The sequence below is a fragment of the Heptranchias perlo genome, chromosome 19 (assembly GCF_035084215.1).
Source record: "Heptranchias perlo isolate sHepPer1 chromosome 19, sHepPer1.hap1, whole genome shotgun sequence".
NCBI classification, from domain to species: domain Eukaryota; kingdom Metazoa; phylum Chordata; class Chondrichthyes; order Hexanchiformes; family Hexanchidae; genus Heptranchias; species Heptranchias perlo.
Genome location: NC_090343.1, coordinates 3162466 through 3179010, shown reverse-complemented (window position 1 = coordinate 3179010; position 16545 = coordinate 3162466). Strand labels below are relative to the sequence as shown.

At 48.6% G+C, this 16545-nt stretch overlaps 1 protein-coding gene across 5 annotated transcripts in view; it reads left to right on the top strand.

Moving 5' to 3' along the window:
• Positions 1-16545, top strand: part of LOC137335079 (DENN domain-containing protein 3-like) — a 121349-nt gene that overhangs the window by 68303 nt on the left and 36501 nt on the right. For all 5 annotated transcript variants that reach the window (XR_010966324.1, XM_068000182.1, XM_068000183.1 and 2 more), the window contains 2 exons: positions 1178-1359; positions 5650-6177. Coding sequence is in view for 4 of the 5 variants with exons in the window: in XM_068000182.1 (XP_067856283.1) it covers positions 1178-1359; positions 5650-6177 (710 nt within the window). In the remaining variant the exon portion in view is untranslated. The remainder of the gene's footprint in view (positions 1-1177; positions 1360-5649; positions 6178-16545) is intronic.

Here is a 16545-nt window from a genome sequence, read left to right as displayed (position 1 = left end):
GTGCTCCCTGTCTGAAGAAGGCAAATGTAAGGAATCTTACAAAACCAGGTTATAGTCCAACAGTTTTATTTGAAAATCGTCGAGCAGAAACTGATAGCCAAGTTCCGCACCCATGAGGACGGCCTCAACCGGGATCTTGGGTTCATGTCACGCTACACTTAACCCCATCAGCAGGGAAAAAAAAGTTGTCTGTTTTTAATACAACTGGACATTCTCTCTCTCTGACTCTGCCTTTCGGGTCTCTTTCTCTCTCTGTCTGTGTAATCTGACCCATTGTGTATTCAGTATACTGGGATGTAATGTTTTCCGTGGCTAACTTGTCTGAACACCAACGACACCTTTGATTGCTGTGTGATATGATTGTCTCCCAGCCTAATATATGCTATGCGATTTTAGAACCTCTCACTCACTCACCTGACGAAGGAGGTAAGCTCCGAAAGCTTGTGATTTTCAAATAAAACTGTTGGACTATAACCTGGTGTTGTAAGATTCCTTACATGTGTCCACCCCAGTCCATCACCGGCATCTCCACATCATGAAGAAGGCAAAAATCAAGTGGCGTTCCCGATCCTGATCACCGTCCAGTCACCCTTGCTGCAAAGTGCACGTGAGTGGACATTGGGTGAGGCCACAGAGCTGTGATGTCCTCCCCAACTCTCACTGCCGAGGTTCAAGACCGGGAACTTGGAAAGCGAGTTACCAGCCCTGGAAGATGAAGGAAAAAGAAAAAAAATTTGGAATATCTTGCTGTTTCAATTGCTTTATTCTCAGGATGTGGGCGTCGCTGGCAATGCTGCCATTTATTGCCCATCCCTAGTTGCTCTGAGAAGGTGGCGGTGAGCCGCTTTCTTGAATCAGATGAGTTTAATACAACCGAGTGGCTTGTTAGGCCACTTCAGAGGGCAGTTAAGAGTCAACCACGTTGGTGTGGGACTGGAGTCACATTTAGGCCCAGACCGGGTAAGGACGGCAGGTTTCCTTCCCTAAAGGACATTAGTGAACCAGATTTTTACTTCCAGATTTTTTTAACTGAATTTAACAAAAACAGCAACAGCTTGCATTTATATAGCGCCTTCAGTCTAGGAATTCAGATTCTCAACCTGCCATGGTGGGACCGAAACACTTTAGTCCAGTAACATAAGCACTACGCTAACCATACTCACCTGAATTGTTTCAGGATGAACTGGGACCAGACACTGCCCACTCGCTCATCCACCACTCTCACACCAGACTCCTGCAAGAAGAGAAAGGAACAAACACTGGGGGTTCGCCAGGCCTCGAGCACGAACCTGAACGAGGAGGCAGCACCCAATGATCCTTTATTGCAGCGTAACATGAAGAAACTCAACAGAACTGCAGGTACGCTAGCACAATGTCAGCTTTCTTCACTATGGGTCAATTTTTATGCTCTTAAAATATCAATGCCAGTGACATGTGAGCTGTGAGGAGGATGCAAAGAGGCTCCAATGTGATTTAGACAAGTTGGGTGAGTGGGCAAGAACATGGCAGATGCAGTATAACGTGGATAAATGTGAGGTTATCCACTTTGGTTGTAAAAACAGAAAGGCAGATTATCTGAATGGTGATAGATTGGGAAAAGGGGAGGTGCAACGAGACCTGGGTGTCCTTGTACACCAGTCGCTGAAAGTGAGCATTCAGGTGCAGCAAGCAGTTAGGAAGGCGAGTGGTATGTTGGTCTTCATTGCAAGAGGATTTGAGCACAGGAGCAGGGATGTCTTACTGCAGTTATACAGGGCCTTGGTGAGACCACATCTGGAGTATTGTGTGCAGTTTTGGTCTCCTTATCTGAGGAAGGATGTCCTTGCCATGGTGGGAGTGCAACGAAGGTTTACCAGACTGATTCCTGGAATGGCAGGACTGACATATGAGGAGAGATTGGGTCGACTAGGCCTATATTCACTAGAGTTTGGAAGAATGAGAGGTGATCTCATCGAAACATATAAAATTCTAACAGGACTAGACAGACTGGATGCAGGGAGGATGTTCCCGATGGCTGGGGAGTCCAGAACCAGGGGTCACAGTCTCAGGATACGGGGTATGCCATTTAGAGGAGAAATTTCTTCACTCAGAGGGTGGTGAACCTGTGGAATTCTCTACCACAGAAGGCAGTGGAGGCCAAGTTATTAGATGTATTCAAGAAGGAGATAGATATATTTCTTAATGCTAAATGGATATGGGGAAAAAGCGGGAACAGAGTACTGAGTTAGACGATCAGCCATGATCATTTGGAATGGCGGAGCAGGCCCGAAGGGCCGAATGGCCTGCTCTTGCTCCTATTTTCTATGTTTCTATGTAGATACAGAGTAAAGCTCCCTCTAAACTATCCCATCAAACACTCCCAGGGCAGGTACAGCATGGGTTAGATACAAAGTAAAGCTCCCTCTACACTGTCCCATCAAACACTCCCAGGGCAGGTACAGCACGGGTTAGATACAGAGTAAAGCTCCCTCTAAACTATCCCATCAAACACTCCCAGGGCAGGTACAGCATGGGTTAGATACAAAGTAAAGCTCCCTCTACACTGTCCCATCAAACACTCCCAGGGCAGGTATAGGGTCAGATACAGAGTAAAGCTCCCTCTGCGCTAAATTCATAAAAGTGATCCCTACTGCACCCATGTCACATTTTTCCATTTTCCACACTGGCCATCCTGTGGCCTCGTAGGGTAACTGGACCAGGAACGTGGTGGGTTGTGGGAGGCGGGGGGCACAGCGGGTGGGGGGAGGGCGGTGGGGTTGGTAAGCCCCTTCCTGACCCTCTAAGGGGCAGTAAGAGGGGATTCCACCTCACAAAGTCTCCTGCTGTGCTGACACTGTCTGTTAGAGAGTCTCCTGAGTCGAAGGAACAGCACGTGAGGATTGGCTGAAAGACAGACTTACATTTCTGTGGTGCCCGTCACATCCTCAGGAAAATCCCATCATTGAATTACTTTTGAATTGCAGTCACTGATGTTGCACACAGCAAGATCCCATCAACAACAACTGGGGTAAATGGCCAAATAATCTGTTTTAGTGATGTTGGTTGAGGGATAAATATTGGCCCAGGATAGCGGGCAGGTCTCCCTCTGCTCTTCTTCAAATAGTGGCCGTGGGATCTTTCATATCCACCCGAGAGGGCAGATGGAACCTCGGTTTAACATCTCATCCGAAAAGATGGACCCTCCGACAGTGCAGCGGTCCCTCTGTACTGACCCTCCAACAGTGCAGTGCTCCCTCAGTACTGACCCTCCGACAGTGCAGCGGTCCCTCAGTACTGCCCCTCCGACAGTGCAGCGCTCCCTCAGTACTGACCCTCCAACAGTGCAGTGCTCCCTCAGTACTGACCCTCCGACAGTGCAGCGCTCCCTCAGTACTGACCCTCCGACAGTGCGGCGCTCCCTCAGTACTGACCCTCCGACAGTGCGGCACTCCCTCAGTACTGACCCTCCAACAGTGCAGCGCTCCCTCAGTACTGACCCTCCGACAGTGCGGCACTCCCTCAGTACTGACCCTCCGACAGTGCAGCGCTCCCTCAGTACTGCCCCTCCGACAGTGCAGCGCTCCCTCAGTACTGCCCCTCCGACAGTGCAGCGCTCCCTCAGTACTGACCCTCCGACAGTGCGGCACTCCCTCAGTACTGACCCTCCGACAGTGCAGCGCTCCCTCAGTACTGACCCTCCGACAGTGCAGCGCTCCCTCAGTACTGCCCCTCCGACAGTGCTGCGCTCCCTCAGTACTGCCCCTCCGACAGTGCAGCGCTCCCTCAGTACTGACCCTCCAACAGTGCAGTGCTCCCTCAGTACTGACCCTCCGACAGTGCAGCGCTCCCTCAGTACTGCCCCTCCGACAGTGCAGCGCTCCCTCAGTACTGCCCCTCCGACAGTGCAGCGCTCCCTCTGTACTGCCCCTCCGACAGTGCAGCGCTCCCTCAGTACTGACCCTCCGACAGTGCAGTGCTCCCTCAGTACTGACCCTCCGACAGTGCAGCGCTCCCTCAGTACTGACCCTCCGACAGTGCAGCGCTCCCTCAGTACTGCCCCTCCGACAGTGCAGTGCTCCCTCAGTACTGACCCTTCGACAGTGCAGCGCTCCCTCAGTACTGACCCTCTGACAGTGCAGCGCTCCCTCAGTACTGCCCCTCCGACAGTGCTGCGCTCCCTCAGTACTGCCCCTCCGACAGTGCAGCGCTCCCTCAGTACTGACCCTCCAACAGTGCAGTGCTCCCTCAGTACTGACCCTCCGACAGTGCAGCGCTCCCTCAGTACTGCCCCTCCGACAGTGCTGCGCTCCCTCAGTACTGCCCCTCCGACAGTGCAGCGCTCCCTCAGTACTGACCCTCCAACAGTGCAGTGCTCCCTCAGTACTGACCCTCCAACAGTGCAGCGCTCCCTCAGTACTGACCCTCCGACAGTGCAGCGCTCCCTCAGTACTGCCCCTCCGACAGTGCAGCGCTCCCTCTGTACTGCCCCTCCGACAGTGCAGCGCTCCCTCAGTACTGACCCTCCGACAGTGCAGCGCTCCCTCTGTACTGCCCCTCCGACAGTGCAGCGCTCCCTCTGTACTGCCCCTCCGACAGTGCAGCACTCCCTCAGTACTGACCCTCCGACAGTGCAGCGCTCCCTCAGTACTGACCCTCCGACAGTGCAGCGCTCCCTCAGTACTGCCCCTCCGACAGTGCAGTGCTCCCTCAGTACTGACCCTTCGACAGTGCAGCGCTCCCTCAGTACTGACCCTCTGACAGTGCAGCGCTCCCTCAGTACTGCCCTTCCGACAGTGCTGCGCTCCCTCAGTACTGACCCTCCGACAGTGCAGCGCTCCCTCAGTACTGCCCCTCCGACAGTGCAGCGCTCCCTCAGTACTGCACTGGGAGTGGGGTTTGAGACCTTCTGACTCAGGGTGGGAGTGCTGCCCACTGAGCTGAGCTGGCAGCTCAGTGTAAGGGTGAGATTTTCACATGAGCTGACTTGCTGATAATTAGAGAATATAATTAAATGCAGCGGCTGATTGCGATCATTTCGAGTTACAGTCACTTTATTTCTGTGCGCAATGTTGTGATAGATTAGGAGTTCAATCTTTAAACATTCCTTATCTTACTTATAAATTATAAGGTCAGTTAAGCTGCGGCTCTTTTCTCTAGAAAAGAGAAGACTGAGGGGTGACCCGAAAGAGGTCTTTTAGATTATGAAAGGGTTTGATAGGGTAGACATAGAGAAGATGTTTCCACTTGTGGGGGAGGCCAGAACTCGAGACTATAAATGTAAGAGAGTCACTAATAAATCCAATAGGGAATTCAGGAGAAACTTCTTTACCCAGAGGGTGGTGAGAATGTGGAACTCGCTCCCACAAGGAGTAGTTGAGGTGAATAGTGTAGATACATTTAAGGGGAAGCTGGATAAACACATGAGGGAGAAAGGAATAGAAGGATATGCTGATAGGGTGAGATTAAGTAGGGAGGGAGGAGGCTCGTGTGGAGCATAAACGCCGGCATAGAATAGTTGGGCCGAATGGCCTGTTTCTGTGCTGTAAATTCTATGCAGTTCTACATAAATTGCTATCGGGCTGTGATGTACATTATCGGACCCCAGTTTGCACATGAAATGTAGCCTCCTGCTTGTAAATTCGCTGTAATTCTGTGTACTTCTTTAAACAGGAAGAATGGGTAAGGATAAGGCACCAATGAGAACACTACACCTCCCTTCATTCCCCTGCGACCCCTTGGACTTTCTCAGTGTCTCGCTGTATTACACCAAACTGATAGTCCAGATCAGCCGGACCATTGACCAGACGGCGACGGAGGACTCCGAGGCCCTGGCTGTCTGCTTTTACTTGCGGGGAATTGTCCGACTGGCCCAGGGTCAGTCACTGCAGGCTCTGCTGGACTTCCAAAACCTGGAGAAGATCAACATGAACTTCTTCCCCTGGGACCTGGTGAAACACACCCTGGAGTCGATGACCCCGGAACAGCTCCACAATGCGCAGGAGACCGAGGAGCTGAGGGGCCTGTTCTACGGAATCGTGGAGAAGCACTGGGACGCAATCAAACAAGAGGAGAGCATAAAGAACTTTGAGCTGCCGAATGTGCCTCTGAATAAGCAGGATTTTGGAATCCACATCCAGGCGGCGGGAATCGTCAGTAATCCCAACACCACCGACCGGCTTTTTGATATCCTCACAGGAGGTGAGCACTAGCTGTACGTTCTGGGGGCGTCTCCAGGTCTCCAGGTCACTTGGCAAGAGTCCAGACTAACTCAAAGCACCAGCAGGGCAGGGCAGTATCCACCTGGAGCTTTCTCCCACAAAAGGCTGTGGATGCGGGGGGGACAATTGGAGCTTTTGAGACTGAGAGCGGTAGATTTTTGACGGGTCAGGGTATCGATGGGGTTCGGAGCAAAGGCAGGTAAATGGAGTTGAGGTACAGATCAGCCACGATTTAATTGAATGGCGGAGCAGGCTCGAGGGGCTGAATGGCCTCCTCCTGTTCCTATGTCTGGACGACGCAGTAGGTCAGTCGCTGGTCTTTAGCCCCCGGGACCTGGGATTGAATCCAGCCCATGACGCATGGGAAGAACGCCTCGTCTCTCTGCTGGCTGTAAGGTAGGCCCACCAATCTCGTGGCCTCTCGCCTCAGGACGATCGTTTCCCTTGGTCATGGAGCTTGGCGGTATCTCTTCTGCACTTCCACAGACATCATGAGGAGGAGGTAGAAGTTACAGTGGCAGGACTTGTCTGTGCAGAGGTAGACATCCAGTGTTAATTATACAGAAGGATCTCGTCATCGCTTTTGTTACCTCCAGACTCATCTATTCCAATGCTGTCCTGGTCGGCCTCCCATCCTGCACCCTCTGTAAACTTCAGCTCATCCAAAACTCTGTTGCCCATATCCTAACTCACACTAAGTCCCGTTCTCCCATCACCCCTGTACTCGCTGACCTACATTGGCTCCCGATCCGGCAACACCTCGATTTTAAAATTCTTATCCTTATATTCAAATCCCTCCATGGCCTCGCCCCTCCCTATCTCTGTAACCTGTAATTAATAGGAACACAATCCAGTCCTTTATTTTAAAGGACCCAGGCATCTCTAAAGTGAATGGAACCATCTTTCTCAGCCTCTCTGGGTAACTGTATTTTTAAACTGGGAATCATTCTCATGGGCAAATTATTGGAAAAAATTCTGAGGGACAGTATAGATTATCGTTTATAAAGACACAGATTAATCAAGGACAATCAGCATGGATTTGTTAAGGGAAGGTCACGTCTGACTAACTTGATTGAATTTTTTGAGGAGGCAACAAGGAGAGTCGATAACCCATTTGATGTAGTCTACGTGGATTTTAGCAAGGCTTGGTGGCAGGAAGCAAAGGGTAATGGTCGACGGGTGTTTTTGTGATTGTAAGGCTGTTTTCGTTGGGCTCCCTTGCTTTTCATGGTATGTATCAATGTATTAGACTTAAATGTAGGGGGCATGATTAAGAAGTTTGCAGATGATACAAAAATTGGCCGTGTGGTTGATAGTGAGGAGGAAAGCTGTAGACTGCAGGAAGATATCAATGGACTGGTCAGGTGGGCAGAAAAGTTACAAATGGAATTCAATCCAGAGAAGTGTGAGGTAATGCATTTGGGGAGGGCAAACAAGGCAAGGGAGTACACAATAAATGGGAGGATACTGAGAGGTGTAGAGGAACAGAGGGACCTTGGAGTGCATGTCCACAGAAGGTAGCAGGACAGGTAGATAAGGTGGTTAAGAAGGCATACGGGATACTTTCCTTTATTAGACGAGGCATGGAATGTAAGAGCAGGGAGATTATGCTAGAACTGTATAAAACACTAGTTAGGCCACAGCTTGAGTACTGCGTACAGTTCTGGTCACCACATTACAGGAAAAATTGCACTAGAGAGGGTACAGAGGAGATTTACGAGGATGTTGCCAGGACTGGAGAATTTTAGCTGAGGGAAGATTGGATAGGCTGGGGTTGTTTTCTTTGGAACAGAGGAGGCTGAGGGGAGATTTAATTGAGGTGTATAAAATTTGGAGGGGCCTAGATAGAGTGGATAGGGAGGACCTATTCCCCTTAGAAAATGGGTCAATATCCAGGGGGCATAGATTTAAAATAATTGGTAGAAGGATTAGAGGGGAGTTGGGGAGAAATTTTTTCACCCAGAGGGTGGTGGGGGTCTGGAACTCACTGCCTGAAAAGGGTGGTAGAGGCAGAAACCCTCAACTCATTTAAAAAGTACTTGGATGTGCACCTGAAGTGCCAAAACGCACAGGGCTACGGACCAAGTGCTGGAAAGTGGGAATAGGCTGGATAGCTCTTTTTCGGCTGGCACTGACACGATGGGCCGAATGAACTCCTTCTGTGGGAATTTGGGACGTGTGAGTGAGCCTTTGGCTCAGTGATAACATTCACACCTCTGAGTTGAGAAGGTGCAGGGTTCAAACCCACTCCAGACAGACCCCATAGTGGAGTCTAGAATATGGGCGGTTAAATTGGTGTACAGTAGTACAGGAAATGGACTTTGGTGAATCGGTAGTGTGGAGATGAAAATCAGGTGCAGTGTGTAAAGCGGGGTGCTGATTCACAGGAGTCTGTCTTGCTCCACTGCCTGCAGACCAATTTCACCCCATGGTCTCTAAATACTGGACTTAAATCCAGTGGGGAAACTGCTGCCCAGACAGAGAGACCACTGGCTCAGGGGTTGTGCTCCTGCCTCTGAGTCAGGGAGGTGGGGCTCTTTAGCCTTGGTTGCAGCCCAACCAGAAGAAGATACTACATAGATACAAACCATGAGGAAGGCAGTGGGACCCACCTCAGCTACTCTTCCCCAATGAGTGGCTCAAGAATCTCATGTGTGAGACTTGAGTTAGGACCTGTCCCCGGGGACAGAACATGACAGACAGACGTTTCTTTTTAATCCGTTCATGGGATGTGGGCGAGGCCGGCATTTGATTGCCCATCCCTAATTGCCCTTGAGAAGGCGGTGGTGAGCCGCCATCCTGAACCACTGCAGGATGTTACAGATGTTACAGATTCTCATTTCCTGGCACTGATCCAAAATCTTTTTTCAATTTGTGCAGAGACGTCAAAAGGGGGAAAGTCCAAGAAGAAAAAGAGCAAAAGCAAATAAAATATCCGCAAACTCCTTAAAACACAAACCTGCCGATCCTTTGTGGCTTATTATTCGCAATAACGCTAACTTTCTATAAAGCGCCTCTATTCATAGGTTAAATATATCGGCCTAGAAATCCAGCTGCGCAGAGCCCATTACTCGGGCCTACTAAGGCCCAATATGGCGGGCAGGGAACGTGCACAGGTTTCCAGCCAGATGTGCACCGCCCACCATACTGGGCAAGGACAAAAAGCTGGTTGTGCAGTGCCCAGGCCTGATGCAGGCGTTGGGCCCTCTCCATACGCAAATAAGGGGCCTAGCACCTGTTTGAGGCCCCCACTGCCAGATTGGTTTGCCCTCAGGACCACCAACAAGGCAAGTTTTTGAATATTACTGACCTTGAATGTGGAGGCCAGGAGGAGAAAGAATCGTTCCTTGCGCCCCTCCCCCTCGCACAAAAATGGGCATACCCGAAATTACAAGGCCATATCCTCGGCTTCAGGAAGCTGCGGGTTGAAACACACAATCTAGGCCAACACTCCAATCCAATCCAGAGGGAGCGCTGCAATGTGGGAGGTCCCATCTACCTGTTTGATGCTTCAGGTGGATCGTCAAGATCCCTCGGCACTGTTCAAAGAAGAACAGGGAGTTCTCCCAGTGTGCCAGCCAGTGTTCCTCCCTCAATTCACGCCACCAATAACAGAATATTGCTATTTGTGGGATCTTGCTGTGCCAAAATGGCTGCCACACTCGCCTAGGTAACAGTCACTGCAATTCAAAGTAATTTGTTGTATATGAAGCACTTTGAGACGTGATCAGGACCAATATAATTATGTGTCTCATTTGTTCTTGGGATGTGGCAAGGCCGCATTCATTGCCCACCCTTAGTTGCCCCAAGGGCATTAAAAGTCAACTATCATAGTGGGGTTGGAGACACTTGTAGGCCCGGACCGGGTAAGGATGGCAGGTTCCCTTCCCTGAAGGGCATTAGTGAGCCAGTTGGGTTATTACGACAATCCGGCAGCTTTCCTGGTGCCTACCCAAAAATTTCCGGATTTATTGAATTCAGTTCCACACCTTACCAGGCTGGGATTTGAACTCATGACCTGCTGGGCTGCTCGCCCAGTACCGTAACCACCAGGCTTCCGCACCTGTTTTATTGCAAGTCTTTCTATTCACTCATCTCATGCTCCGATATACGTCACTCTTAAAAATCAACACCCCCTCCCACTGCCTGTTTCAGTCCACTAACTCCCTCGCTCCTTTCTGAAGATCGCAATTCCTGCATCTATGGAATATGTTGGTAATTCTTGCTGCTCCTTTGGACAGAGGGAGAGAGGAAGCAAGCAATGGCAACAGAGCTGCGTCTATCCTGGCCTTCCTTTATGAAGCCCTCCGTTAAATCTCTCGGCCCTGCAGATCTAATGGAAGGCTTGCACTACTGTTAATTGGTGCTGACGTAGCCCTAACTTGTAAACACACACACACACATATACAAAACTCACCAACACACACACACACACACCCCAACCCCACAACCAGTAGGTCTAAGAAACAAAGACATTAGAGAAAGGCAGGGAAAAGAGAATTACGAATGAGTAGAAACCCTCATATATTTCTATGATGCATTAACAGGGCTCGACTACCCCCTGTAACCCACGTGCAGGCACAGTTTGCTACCTTTAACCACATTTCTGTTTTGGGAACAATTGGACACCTGAGGTGTACGACTCACGAGTGAAAGTCTAAAACCCATTGGTTTGCCCAGGGTTAGCAGTTCAGAGCACGGGTCCAATGTGAAATGTGTTTGGTGCAGTGTCAACCCTGGTCCGAATGGTCAACAAACTCACAACCAAAACCCGGCACAAGATTGTCAGACTCGCTCAGAAAGGCCACGGTGATGGTCAGTGTGGGAAACAGGACTGTCAGATCGGTGCACTGGAGATTCCCTTCCAAGGCTGGGGTTACAAACATATTGTTGGGGCCAGTGTAGAATCTATAAATTCGACGAGACTTGTAAAGCTCCCTCTCTAGGTGTGTGTGCACCCTCACACAGTTCTCTGATCTGTCCTGGGACAGAATGAGGTTAAGGCTCATGGGGCAGATGACGATTTGTCACACTGGAATGAAAACTGGATTAGTGACAGAAGACAGATGGTGATAAATGGGAAAGGGTCTGCCTGGGAACAAGTAGCCAGTGGCATTCCCGAGGGATCTGTTCTGGGATTCCTGTCCTTCACAATATTTGTGTGTGATATGGAACAGGGTATCTGCAGTTGCGATGATGCAAAGCTAACTGTAGGAAGGAGATTAATCACTTTCAGAGAGACTCGGATCAACAACATAGATGGACAATGGATGTTTTATAGATCACTTAATCCCATTTACTGTGGCTGGAATTTTTTGCGGTCCTCATTTATGTAAACTGTTGGGGAGAATCCATTCAATAATCTGCCATAGACCGATCACCGGGAATGGTTTTACCCACTTTATCCTTTCACACATCTACCTGTTCATTGAATAGAATTCCGAAGGGACCGCTCCCTCCGCAACAGCCTGGTCCACTCTTCCATCGCCCCCAACACCCGCTCTCCTCCCCACGGCACCTTCCCGTGCGAGCACAGGAGATGCAACACCTGCCCCTTCACCTCCTCCCTTCCCACCGTCCAGGGCCCCAAACACTCCTTCCAGGCGAAACAGCGATTTACTTGGACTTCTTTCAATTCAACATATTGTATTCACTGCACACAATGCGGTCTCCTCTACACTGGGGAGACCAAACACAGACTGGGTGATCACTTTGCTCAACACCTCCGCTCAGTCCACGAGTGTGACCCTGACCTGCCGGTCACTCGCCATTTTAATTCCCTGTCCCACTCCCACTCTGACCTCTCTGTCCTCGGCCTCTTACACTGTTCCAATGAAGCTCAGCAGAAGCTCGAGGAACAGCGTCTCATCTTTCCTTTAGGCACTTTACAACCCTCCGGACTCTACGTTGATTTCAGTAATTTCAGATCATAACACTGCTCCCATTTTCTCGGACAGCAGGTGCTGGTAATGGTTCTGCTGTTGCCATTCACAGCTCCTCCAGGCCCATCTTTTGTTTCTTAACTTGTCCCATTCCCACCCTCCTTGCTGTGCACCATCATCCCTTTTGTCATTTAATCGCGCCTGCCCTCCACCCTATCAGAGACCTTCCCTTTTGTTCTTCCCTGCCCTCCCCACCCCTCCCTCCCCCTTTCTCTGGCACTGTACTTGCTTAAAAACTGTTTAATCTTCAACTTCTTCCAGTTCTGACCTGAAACATTAACTCTGTTTCTTTCTCCACAGAAGCTGCCTGACTTGCTGAGTGTTTCCAGCATTTTCTGTTTTTATTTCAGATTTCCAGTATCTGCAGTATTTTGCTTTTGATTCACCTGTTCATTGACTTTGTTAATATAATTCTTTTTGGGGGGGTCTCTTGCTGGTCTATGCAACCTGTCGGTCTGTTTTCTCTCTTCCTTTTTCTCATACTTTCTTCAGCTCCCCAGTTGCCTTCAGTATAAATCCCACCCTCCCTGCTCATTTGTTGGGTTCCTCATGAACCCTGGTCTAGGTCTTGCAGGTGTCTCCCTCTCTTGCACAAATCACGTATAGTCCAGCTTTTTCTTCTATTGTTTGATTTTGAAGTCTGGTTTCCCAATTAATTAAATCCTTCAGACTCTTCTCACCGTTCTAAAATCTGTTTCCCCAAAGTCCTGTCCCATCACAGAGTTGCCTTTAGCCTTAGCTTTGAAGTGATATCAAATGTAAGGGCACAGTTGCTGCTCACCTCTCTGGTGGATAGCTAAACACAAATCCAACAGAGTCTCTGCTCTCACTGAACGAGTTTGTCTGTATTCTCACAACTCCCTCCTACGTTTCCCTGATCTGTCCATTCAACCTTTGCAATGCTGAGAGCCCCCATCACCAGAGGGCCTGGAATCCTCCTCATTCAGGGAGAGCAGGAGTCCCCTGGGGCCATCTCCCTCTCAAACAGATATTCTGCTTTGGATGCTGTTGGGGGAGATGGCTTATCAGGGGAAAGCAGCAAGAGCCAGGTTCGGGGCACCACGGGTGGCTCTGCTGCACAGGAGGGAAGGAATAAGAGTGGCAGGGCTATAGTGATAGGGGATTCAATTGTAAGGGGAACAGATAGGCGTTTCTGCGGCCGCAAACGTGACTCCAGGATGGTATGTTGCCTCCCTGGTGCTAGGGTCAAGGATGTCACGGAGCGGCTGCAGGGCATTCTGGAGGGGGAGGGTGAACAGCCAGTAGTCGTGGTCCATATTGGTACCAACGACATAGGTAAAAAAAGGGATGAGGTCCTGCAAGGTGAATTTAAGGAGTTAGGAGATAAATTAAAAAGCAGGACCTCAAAGGTAGTGATCTCAGGATTACTACCGGTGCCACGTGCTAGTGAGTATAGGAACAGGAGAATAGACAGGATGAATGCGTGGCTGCAGGGATGGTGTAGGAGGGAGGGATTTAGATTCCTGGGACATTGGGACCGGTTCTGGGGAAGGTGGGACCTGTACAAGCGTGACGGGTTACACCCGAGCAGGACCGGGACAAATGTCCTCGCGGGGGTGTTTGTTAGTGCTGTTGGGGAAGGTTTAAACTAGAGTGGCAGGGGGATGGGAACCTGAGCGAGGAGTCAGAAGGGAATAAAGTTGAGAGCAGCAAGAGAGGGGAAGACCCAGGGGAAATGTACAATACAAATAGTACAAACAGTTGAAAGGGAAAAGCATAGAGCAGCGGAAAGAAAGTGTACTTTAGGTACTTTAGGCACGACAGATAAAATGAAAACTAGAAGGCGTAAGGCGATTAACCCAGCATCAAAGCTGTGGCAGGGGGTTGGGAACCTGAGCAGGGAGACAGAGGAAAGCGTATCAGGAAGGGACAGAAGGTATGGAGTAAAAGGTAAAGTGTTAAAAAAGGAAAAAGCAGGAACTAAGTGTCACAAAACATATTTGAAAGTTCTTTATCTGAATGCACGTAGCATTCGGAACAAAATGGACGAGTTAACGGCACAAATAACTACGTATGGGTATGATCTTGTGGCCATTACAGAAACATGGCTGCAGGGTGACAACGACTGGGAATTAAATATGCCAGGGTATTTAACAATCAGGAAGGACAGGCAGGAAGGAAGGGGAGGTGGGGTGGCTATGTTAATAAGGGAAGGAATCACTGTAATACAGAGAAAAGATATTGGGACAAAGGATCAGGATAATGAAACAGTTTGGGTAGAGATAAGGAATAATAAGGGGCAAAAAACACTCGTGGGGGTAGTATATAGGTCTCCTAATAGTTGCAACTCTGCTGGAAGAAGTATTAATCAGGAAATAGTCGGGGCATGTAATAAGGGAACAGCTATAATTATGGGGGATTTTAACTATCATATTAACTGGACATATCAAATTGGGCAGGGTAGCCTTGAGGAAGAGTTTATTGAGTGCATTAGGGATGGATTTCTTGAGCAGTATGTAACTGAACCTACAAGGGGGCAAGCAACCTTGGACCTGGTCCTGTGTAATGAGCCAGGATTAATTAATAATGTCCTAGTTAAGGATCCCCTTGGAATGAGTGACCATAACATGGTTACATTCCATATCCAATTAGAGGGTGAGAAGGTTGGTTCTCAAACAAGAGTACTGAGCTTGAATAAAGGAGACTATGATGGTATGAGAGCGGAATTGATTAAAGTGGACTGGGAAAATAGATTAAAGGGTAAGACGGTACATGAGCAGTGGTGTTCATTTAAGGAGTTATTTTACAACTTTCAAAAAATATATATTCCACTGAGGAAAAAAGGGTGTAAAAGAAATGACAGCCATCCGTGGCTAAGTAAGGAAATTAAGGATAGTATCCGACTAAAAACAAGGACATATAAGGTAGCCAAACTTAGTGGGAGGATAGAAGATTGGGAAGTCTTCAAAAGACAGCAAAAAGTAACGAAAGGATTGATTAAGAAAGGGAAGATAGATTATGAAAATCAATTAGCAAAAAATATAAAAACAGATAGCAAGAGTTTCTACAGTTATATAAAAAGAAAAAGGGTGGCTAAGGCAAACGTAGGTCCTTTAGAGGATGAGACCGGGAAATTAATGGTGGGAAACATGGAGATGGCAAAAATGCTGAACAAATATTTTGTTTCAGTCTTTACGGTAGAGGACACTAAGAATATCCCAACACTGGACAAACAGGGGGCTCTGGGGAGGAGGAGCTAAATACGATTAAAATCACTAAGGAATTGGTACTCAGTAAATTAATGGGACTCAAGGCGGATAAATCCCCTGGACCTGATGGCTTACATCCTAGGGTCTTGAGGGAAGTGGCAGTTGGGATTGTGGATGCTTTGGTAATAATTTTCCAAAATTCTCTGGACTCGGCAAAGGTCCCAGCAGATTGGAAAACTGCCAATGTAACACTCTTATTTAAAAAGGGTAGTAGGCAGAAGGCTGGAAATTATAGACCAGTTAGCTTAACATCTGTGGTGGGTAAAATTTTGGAGTCTATTATTAAGGAGACAGTAGCAGAACATTTGGATAAACATAATTTAATAGGACAAAGTCAGCATGGCTTTACAAAGGGGAAGTCATGTCTGACAAATTTGCTTGAGTTCTTTGAGGATATAACGTACAGGGTGGATAAAGGGGAACCAGTGGACGTAGTGTATTTGGACTTCCAGAAGGCATTCGACAAGGTGCCACATAAAAGATTATTGCTCAAGATAAAGAATCACTGGATTGGGGGTAATATTCTGGCATGGGTGGAGGATTGGTTATCTAACAGGAAGCAGAGAGTTGGGATAAATGGTACATTCTCGGACTGGTAACCAGTAGCCAGTGGTGTTCCGCAGGGGTCGGTGCTGGGTCCCCAACTCTTTACAATCTATATTAACGATTTGGAGGAGGGGACATATCAAAGTTTGCAGATGATACAAAGATGGGAGGGAAAGTAGAGAGTGAGGAGGACATTAAAAACCTACAAGGGGATATAGACAGGCTGGGTGAGTGGGCGGAGATTTGGCAGATGCAATACAATATTGGAAAATGTGAGGTTATGCACTTTGGCAGGAAAAATCGGAGAGCAAGTTATTATCTTAATGGCGAGAAACTGGAAAGTACTGCAGTACAAAGGGATCTGGGGGTCCCAGTGCAAGAAAATCAAAAAGTTAGTTTGCAGGTGCAGCAGGTGATCAAGAAGGCCAACGGAATGTTGGCTTTTATTGCTAGGGGGATAGAATATAAAAACAGGGAGGTATTGCTGCAGTTATATAAGGTATTGGTGAGACCGCACCTGGAATACTGCATACAGTTTTGGTGTCCATACTTAAGAAAAGACATACTTGCTCTCGAGGCAGTACAAAGAAGGTTCACTCGGTTAATCCCGGGGATGAGGGGGTGGACATA